The 9,868-nt window shown below is 37.6% G+C and overlaps 1 protein-coding gene across 3 annotated transcripts; it reads left to right on the forward strand.

Moving 5' to 3' along the window:
* The first annotated feature begins 406 nt into the window (after positions 1 to 406).
* LOC120537029 (zinc finger protein 2 homolog) lies at positions 407 to 9,168 on the forward strand. Of its 3 annotated transcripts, none has more exons than XM_039765628.1 (3): positions 407 to 944; positions 2,683 to 3,051; positions 5,866 to 9,168. In XM_039765628.1, exons 1-3 carry the CDS (start codon positions 521 to 523, stop codon positions 6,864 to 6,866), a joined length of 1,794 nt encoding a protein of 597 aa, XP_039621562.1. In that variant the 5' UTR covers positions 407 to 520; the 3' UTR covers positions 6,867 to 9,168. The 3 variants fall into 3 exon arrangements, with proteins under 3 accessions (XP_039621562.1, XP_039621563.1, XP_039621564.1); XM_039765629.1 differs by having other exon boundaries at positions 5,869 to 9,168; XM_039765630.1 differs by having other exon boundaries at positions 409 to 944; positions 5,911 to 9,168.
* The last annotated feature ends 700 nt before the right edge of the window (positions 9,169 to 9,868 follow it).

The raw sequence follows: 9,868 nt of genomic DNA on the forward strand, positions 1-9,868 counted from the left end.
CGCACCTCCAAGATGAGTCAAGCATTTAACGAGGAATGGGCACTAAAAACGGCAAGACTGGGTCGTGACAAAATATGTCTAAGAAACCCTGTCCTTGTGGAATTACCCTCCTTAACTGTTGAAATGCGTTTGGAAAAGAAAAGTCTCCACCTCATTCTAATTTTCAAAATTTGCATGGAAGTGTGCGAGGGTGTATGGGATTGTACCTTGAAATATGGCAATTGAGCCATTTTAGCAGTAAAGAAAGTAAAAACATTACGAACAAAACTGAAGTATTCCACTCACGATTAGTTTTCCTTTTACACCATTTACAAATAGTTTAACCGAATGTAAAAATCGTAAAAACCCGTCAATCAGTAAAAACTCACATTTCCGGTCGCGAGCATTCTGGCGGAAGTAGGCCTTCTCGAGAGCGAACACGGAAGTAGACGCGGGAGTATCTCGGCCGCTTGCACTCGAGTGCTGGCTTTTTCGACTGAAATCAACACTCAAGCCGGAGCCTCCGTCCCAAGAAATAAGAATGACTTACGAGATTTTCTCCGCTGCCTTTAAGGCGCACCTGGCCATTACTATCGAGCGTGAGACGAGAGCGACTTCACAGGCTGTGTTGCTTAGAATATCTGATTTCATGGACGGGGGATTAGAAGCTCAACTTGAAAAACTTCGGGGGAAATTTGCAAAAAGCGGGGCTGAGATCGAACACCACCTCCGTCTCACCATCGAGGAGGTGGTGCTGGCGGCGATGGAGGCGATCGTGACGGAGTTTACAGATCACGTTGAGCAAAGGTTCAGCGCCTTCCAGTCAGAGGTGGCTGCGAAGAAGAAGAAGGATGTTGAAGGCCTGAATCTGCAGCCGAACGCCTGTCGGAGTAGCCCAATCAGTGGGAGAACTAATGGCGCAGCCAACACACCTCAAACGCAGCGCTTAGGGGCCACGGAAAGAGGTGAGAGGGGCTCGGCTGGGGCGTCTCTCTTCTGTTACTGGTGTTGTGTTCATCGGAGCGAAATAAAAGGCCCAACTAGTATCTAGTATGGCAAATAAGACGGTGATACGAAGAGCCATGCCGCAGATTGGAGTCTTATTGTTAATAATGCATTATTTAAAAGCGCCTTTCAAAGTACCCACGGAAACTATATAGAATTTTAATAAAGGATAAAATAAAGCACTTGAAACTACAAGACAAAATAAAATTACAATAACATGGAAACATGAGCAGTAATACGGTAAATTCACATGAACGAAAATATACTATATGACCGTTAAGACTAGAATAATTCTTGCCAAAAAAATTGATGTTTTGAGCAGTTTTTAAAACAAGTTTTTTTTTTTTTTTTTAACAAATCTGTATTGGTGTAATATCCAGTACAAAATATCAGAAAATATTCCAAATAAGAAAAAGATTTTTATAAAATATGTACTATGTTTTACACAATATTTAATGGTAAATATAAATTAAACTGCCTTTAGATGAAAGAATTTACTATAGTTTGTAGGTTTTTTTCCTCAGATTTTTTCATCCCTTTCAATGTATTAATATAATGAATATAATCAATTTTAACTTCAAAAAAACATTAAAAATGTGTATGTACTTAAATTTAAAAGGTGTTGTATTCCACGACTCGGGGCTTACAACTCTAAATGCTTTGTCCCCCATGGAAAGGACAAAGAGAAGATGGGACTTTGAGGATCCCAGCAAAAGAGATGCCTGATTTAATTTAATACCTAGTTTTGTACTTTTGATACACATTGTACATAATTACAGAATATAAAAATCCATACTTTGTTTTGACAAACTGATCAGAAGAATGGGTGAGGTAAGATTCATTTCCTCCTGAAATAACCATGAATGTTTTGGATATTGTGCCTTTCATAAAGAAGATGACCAATCTTTTTTTAGTTACTGTACATTACAGTATAGCCAAAGAACCAACACAATCTATATTTGGGGAATTGATTATACATTGGGTTTATCAGTTTAAAAAGATCCAGTATGCGCTGAAATTAAAGTCCCACATTTCATAGCACTGCTGAGCATTTCACAAGTCTGATTCAATCCACACGTCAGTTATCCGGTTGAGTATTGTTAAATATATGTTTCAGGAATTCTCACAGTGCATCACTGGAAACCTAAAGCCTCATGGGGATGACTTTTTCAATTAAAGACAGAACTTTTCCCCTCATTCATTGGTCAAGAGTTTTGTGCTGTGATAATTTCCAGGATCATATAATTATCAATATTTTAGCAAATGCATCACCATCGTTTTGTTAAATATCAAGTTAAGATTCACCTTGTTCAATGTATCTGCAATGTTTTTTTATGGGCTGTTCAGTGGACTGGAGATATTGCTGTTTCCTGCCTTGCAAGCAGTGCTGTTGGGGCTGGCTCTCCCCACACATACCTGAATTAGATTTGGCAGATTTTAAACCGTTCTGTCCTGTACCCATTTTATTTTTCTTTTGTACTTAGCTAGCTTTACAATCTGTCACACCAGGCATTTTTTTGGCCAGTTATCATGGTCTGTTAGAAGTCCAAACCTATGATTTATTGATGAGCTTGGTCAATAAGTTTAAAAATCCCAAAGACTCATCCTAATTGTTGCGCTTTTCTGTTTTAAGTAGAATGTCTTCTGTAAAGCATTTGCAGCGTTTTAATGAGTTTGCACCTTGTTGTCTTTGTACAGAGAGAGTAGAAGATTCTTCTTGCTCTACTGAAGATTCCCACGATGAAATGTTTGACATGGACCAGGAACCGTGTGACCAGGAACAGCAGGGTAACCATGTTGTCAATAAGGTTCATCAGCGGTGTGTCCAGACTGACATAACAAGTTGTGATTTAAGGGCAGAGCCAAAGGCAGAACCAAAGGCAGAACCGGAGACTATTGAACTACAGTTTTTCCCAGAAAATGAACAAGAAGCTGTCCAGGACACACAGATACCCTCTGATTCTGCAGAACTGAGTGCTGACGCTGAAAAATTGAGCGGTGAGAAAAACACTCCTGGCAGACAACAGAAGGAACAATCAAGTTCTACATCATTTCCACCTGTAACAAGTAAGAATAAACTGAATGTTCCCAAATTAGATACCTCCTAAATTTATCAATTTACTAGGAGCCAACCAAGTGGGACTGAGGCATAACCTGACATCATTTTTCACAAGACAGAAACCAACCCTAGAGGAAGTCCTTATATACCCACACTCTTGTCAGACCTGCATGTTTTCCAGCATAGGGTGGAATCTAGAATTCCAGGCAGAAATATACAAGACATGGCATTGTGCCTAGCAATTAAAGTGAGGCCCAAATGCTGACAGGGTAGCGCTAACCACTGTGTTGTCAAGCTGCATGGGTAATTTTCAGTACAGTTCATTTTTGTCAGAGTAGATTACAGTTCAGTGAAAATTATTTCTTGCTAGACTTACTGGTTCAGAAATAAAAATCCTGTGACAATTCAGTTCAAAGATGTAGTGCATCAGATTCAGGTCATTAAACAAAGCCAATGATTTCAAGAAATGTGTAAAACTGTCATATTAAAATGTAAATACAGAAACATTCAACATGTATCAAACAGAACAGGCTCCAAGAAAATAATTCAAATTCATAATTGTGTGGAAAAACAGAAATCTGTTTCCATCCTATCACTCACAAAACAGTAAAATGTTGCACCTTTTCTTATATTTCATAGATTAATATATGCTTTTAACTTTATATTCCAAAGCCTACATGTTAGTGTAATGGATTACTGGAAGAGTGTGTATGTACATTCTGTACTGGACCACCATCCACTCATGATATTGAAAATGAATTGGCTCAGTGCTGTCAGTGTAGGCCATAAGTCCCCACAACATAGCAATGGGGTCAAAGAAATAAAAATAATTTGTGCACACATGAATAGATTCAACTCTTAATTTAAAATATATATTTTGTTAACCTCTCCTCCTCTTGATTTACTTAAGCCTGTGATTACTGCATTAAAAGCTAGAGTAGGATGAGGAAATCCATACTATGATACGATGAGGAATGCCATACTACTTTTTGGCATTCATTTCCCTGTGGAAGAAAGCTATGCATGATTACTGGCACTGCTTCACTCGTTACAGTTTGAAGTGAGATCTATCATATTTTGCTTCATTGTTCTTTACACTGAAATTTTAGGCAACTAATTAGGTCACCTACACCCTATATTTTCTGTCTTGTTTTGCCTGATGTGGTTAACTAAACTTCTTAAATAATGGAAAGGTTTTGATAGATAGATAGATGTACTGTATGTGATAAAGGCAGATGGTACTTTATTGGCCCTAAAGGGAAATATTATAATACAGTAATCCCTCCTCGATCGCGGGGGTTGCGTTCCAGAATCCCTGCGAAAGGCGAAAATCTGTGTAGAAACCATATGTTTGTATGGTTATTTTTTTATATATTTTAAGCCCTTATAAACTCTCCCACACTGTTTATAAATATTCCCCGCACAGTTATACAGCATAAACCCTTTGTTTTCTCTTAGATATTAGGTAAAATTCATTGAAATTATGTATGTAAACACACTGTTTATATACAGTAAAAGCTAAATATTATTTTAAAGATATCGAGTGTCTCCGATATCACATATGTTACAGCCATTACGATAGACAGGCCACCAGCAATAAATACGTACAATAAAAGAAAAATTGTATACAGTAAATGTGTGTACAGTGACACTAAACGTGCGTACATGCACTAAATACTGTAAGTAGAAAATTAATTATGGTTACTCACCAACAATGACACGATAACTTGTCTGATAACAATGAGTTTAATTTTACTGCACAACAAAGGAGCGCATTACAGCTCTACTAAAGGAGCCACTTCAGGCGATTGTGTAGCACCGCCGTTGTTCTTCTGGCAGTCTTCAATGCAAATCCCTAAAGCAGATTCCATCCAGACTACTGCCTTATTACATCCACTTACAACTCATTTTGCATCCTGGTTAAAAGGACACTGCGGCCGTAATTCTTATATTCCTTTCCTACTTTTTAAATAAAAAGAATCGTAGCCTCATTGATGCCGTAATGGCGTCCTACAGTGGTGTAGCTTTTCCCTTCCTTCAACAAATCCAAAACCTTTACCCTTTCAGCAATTGTTAACATCTCTCGTTGGCGCTTGGTAATGGCCCCTGAAGCAGTAGCAGGAGCAGATCGTTTTGGAGCCATAACGAAGGGCTTGAATATGCACAAAGATAAACACAAAAGTTAACTCTTTACACAGCGAAACACGTTGATGCTGAATGAGCGAGACGAGACTTCCTGGTTAACGCTGCGGAATCAAATTCGGCGCTCTGTCGCTGAGCCATTCAGCACACAGGAACTTAACTGCGTGCTCTTGATTGGTTAGATTCTCAGCCATCTGCCAATAGCATCCCTTTTTTAAAATCAACTGGGAAAACCAACTGAGGAAGCATGTACAGGAAGTTAAAAAAAACCCATTGTCCGCAGAACCCACGAAGCAGCGAAAAATCTGCGTTATAAATTTATTTATGCTTACATGTAAAATCCGCGAAAGAGTGAAAAGTCGTGAAAGTCGAAGCGCGATATAGCAAGGGATTACTGTATAGAAATATTATAACAAATAAGAGCATCAACAACAACTCCACTCTAACCGAGATAACATTGTAGCTTTTGGATTTTAATGTTTATCACAAATCTGTTAAGTAACTTAAGCACTTTTATCCTTACCCTAAGAGTACAGGGTTATGTACAGGTATAATATAAGACATAACCTAGATTAGAAATAATGATTATGTATGATTATATACACTATATGCTTTTATTCTAGTTGTAATTTATAATCTCTTTTTCCTTCCCTCTCTCTGCCTCTCCCTCCTGGTGTTAGTAGCAGATAATATTCAAGATAGTGGAATCTCTTTTTTGTCTTCAGGTGATGTTACCTCTCCTCATGGCAGATCTAGCCACATGAAGCAAGAGACCCTACCACAGGATAAAAACATTCAAAAATCAATATCTCAGATGAATATGTTAAATTGTTTGCAAGGCAGAGTTCAGCCTCTTGTGAAACTCAGCAGAATAGATGCCGATGAAAGCATGAAGAACATCCAAGGAAGCTGTTATTCCCGTACAGACTATGGGAAAAGATTCAGAGATAAAGAGATTCAGCAGGTACACAGTAAAGAACACAAAACAAAGTCGTTGTATGTTTGTTCCCTTTGTAATAAGACATTTGACTGGAAACATCACCTTAAAAATCACATGAGGACTCACTCTGGAGAAAAACCATTTTCTTGTGATTTGTGTGGGAAAATGTTTGCACAGGCTGCTAATCTTTACCATCATTTAACAACTCATACCACAGAAAGGCCACATACGTGTACTGTGTGTGGGAAACATTTCAAACAGAAGCATTATTTGGAGCAGCACAAGAAATGTCACACTGGAGAAAAACGGTTTGCTTGTAGTGATTGTGGGAAGAGATTCACACAAAAATATTACCTTGTACAGCATCAGAAAATTCATGCTGGAGATGCACCACATTGTGATATCTGTGGGAAGAATTTTTCCAATATTAAATACTTTGCACAACACCAGAGGATTCACACTGGTGAACAGCCATTTTTTTGTCAGGAATGTGGGAAAGGTTTCTCATTGAGGCAGTCTTTTCACAGACACCTGCAGTATCATTCTAATAAGGTATTTGTCTGTACAGAATGTGGCAAAAGTTTCACCCACAAAGACAGTCTTCAAAAACATCACCTAATACACACTGGCGAGAAGCCATTTTCTTGTAGTACATGTGGGAAATGTTTTGCTCAAAAAGTAAATCTTCGAAAACACGAAAGAGTTCATGCAAAAGAAGACTACAGTGGTGATATGGATTGAAATGCTCACAGTGAACCGAATCATCCATCCATTCATTACCGAACCCGCTATAACCCCAACTACAGGGTCACGGTGGGGGGGGTCTGCCAGAGCTATCCCAGCCAACATAGGACGCAAGGCAGGAAACAAAATTCGGGCAGGGCGCCAGCCCACCGCAGTGAACCGAATCATACGTGTCCAAAATTTGATTAAAGAATCAGACTTTTTAAGTCAATAAAATGTGGAGAAATGTGAGATTATTCACTGTTAAAAATAACCCTAAAACTACATTAGACCTGCTTGCACTCTCGGGATATTTATTGTGCCTCTTACATGGGGGAAAAAGCTGAAATGTAGGATATCCACATTATTGTATCATTAGACAACAAACAAAAAAATGAATCTTACAAAAAATTTTGCACTATGTCATCCTACTAATTTAGTTGTTACATTTGTAGTAGTTGGCAATGAAGCCTTTTTACTGAATTGTTGTCTTCACCTTAAGTAACTACTAATCCTTTTTATTTGATAGTTTGTCCACCCTTCCTTTTTTCAATGTGGAATTTATCGTGGCATAATCCGGTGCATGATGGGCACCAACACAGGCTGGTAGACTGGTTCTTTTATTATTAACTAGTTGAAATGTGTGCCAGTCAGACCAAAGTGTTCCTATGTTTGTGTTTTGTAATTTGGTTGGTTGAGTAACAAAACCAAAAAGAAGAAAATGTCTCAACTTTGTATAATTATTTTAAACCATATATTGATTTCTAACACTGGTAATTTTACTTTGTGTTAGTTATCATCTTATACTTACTAGCAGGCATCGTTGGAGAAAGGTGACCTGCTTTTAACTGCATAGACTTGCATATTTAGTCATAGTAATTTTGCTTCAATGCAATAGCAGCATCTAATAGCTAATACAAAATTTTAGTTCTGTTCCTGTAATGCCTATATTTTATTTTGTTATCAAACTCTAATTATATGTTTTAAGCCACTACCGATTTAAAAATAGGCAAGGGAAGAGGCTAATTGACTTGATACGGCACTAAGTTAAACTGAAAGGCACATAGGGTACGTTTGGGAACGTGAAAGATGAAAGGCAGGGTTATCTGTATCCTTTATGCTGTTTGTAAAGTTATTAATGGCTGTTGCCACAAAGTATTAATTTGCTCAGTTACTTTTTTTATCTAGTAATTCACATCAACAACTTATCACATAACATACATCCACACATGCCTGTTGAGAGAAAGAAACTTGGCAAACTTTTAAAGAAATCACATCCTCCCACCCTTCTCGTGCTTTTTCTATTATAGTTTCTCAAGGACGCACCCAGTCATAATTGAGGCACCAGACTATCTCGGGGCACACTGACATTCACTTATGCCATGCATGATTTAAACCAGCATGCCTTAGGTATGTGGGTCATAACCAGAATACCTAGAGAAAACTCCAGAAGCCAAGGAGGGAAAGCATAAACTGGGCAGGACACCTGCAGCTTTGAAGTATGAATTGCTTGTCCACTGTTCTTGATTTTCAGTTTTTGTAACTCGTTACATTGAGCTGCTGGTTTACTTAAAAGTGTAAAGTTTGTGTTCTTTTTGCCATACATTTAGCATTAGATATTGTCACCTAATTTTTGATCTCTATGTTTTAATATGTCCTCTTTTGAATGCCTTCAGTAAAACTATTGTTGAGCAGCTCAAACTAACAGCATACCAAAACAATCCAAAACAAAACATGGGGCGCATTGCCCTGGTTTTGTTAAATTCCCTTGTTAAAATAGAAAAGGCAAGTAATTAAAAGAGAATTAATTAGCAGTCATAGTTGTAAGAATAGATCCTGCTATCATCCATTCTACAGTACTGTTTACTCTCATGACAAACATGCAGTTATTTTTTAATTTAGCAAAGCTGTGACTAGTGTGTGTACTTGTTTACATTCATTAAAAGGGAGATGTTGTGAAATTGCTCACCATGGTGTTCCTGTTGTTGGACAGGCACACAACATGCAACAGCTTCATTCTTCTTAAAACTGTTTCTATGCCCTGCAGGTCTTGCTGCACATTTTGTTGCAAATAGTTTGCTGCTCGGGATGTTGGAAATCTGTTGGTCACACTGTGTCTTGTGAGGAGCAGTTTTCCCTGTGTTTCAGGCTCCTTTTCAATTTCTTTGTGATTTAGACTTCTCAGGCCTGCCTTATTTTTTTATTTTCTCTGCTTCTGGACTAGTTTGACTCAGAGGGATGGAAGTTCCTGTCAGACTAGGCAGTGAATGTGATTGATGAAATGTGTCCATGTTCACCCATCATCCAAAGCAAAGAAAATGGAATGGATGTAAGGAATCCCCACCCAGGCATTTGTATTTGTTCTGTTTTTCACTCCCAAGAATGTCTACATCTCAGCACATTAAAGCTTGAACTGGCAGAACTGTCATATTTCTCATTTACCGAAGTGCCAACTTGTAAGTTCTTCAAGTTAAATAATTTTGATTTATTTGACTTTTATTTATTTTTATTCCAGTTAAAAGCTTGTTCATTTCTTCTTTCTTTAAGTACCCCATAAAGGGTTTAAACCAAGCTTATAAAGCCCAATTTCATTTAGGACTTTTGTTTTTGTAATAAAAATGTAAAATTGAAGAACTTCTGTGTCATTTCAATAACCGTACAACATTGGTTTTAGATTAGTGACATTTAAGAAGATATTTCATTGTTGCTCTAAAACAGTTTGAATATGGTTGGAATGAAGGATCTTACTATTTGAAGTGATTGTAGCAAGTATTTTTGTAATACTTCATTTGATTACATCTCAGATAGAGATGTGCTTCTTTCTTGCTTTAATGTTTTAAATAAATCAATTTTGTATTTTAATGCTCATATGCATTTGTTATTTTCAACACTTAAAATGCGCCACTAGTCACATGCAAAACCATTATGGTCCATACAGCTGTGCAGCACATCAGGACATTACTTAATTAGAAAATCTGCTGTTGAAATCGCTGGCCTCCTTTATCCAGGACAAGGTTCTG

The sequence above is a fragment of the Polypterus senegalus genome, chromosome 10 (genome assembly GCF_016835505.1).
Source record: "Polypterus senegalus isolate Bchr_013 chromosome 10, ASM1683550v1, whole genome shotgun sequence".
NCBI lineage: Eukaryota > Metazoa > Chordata > Cladistia > Polypteriformes > Polypteridae > Polypterus > Polypterus senegalus.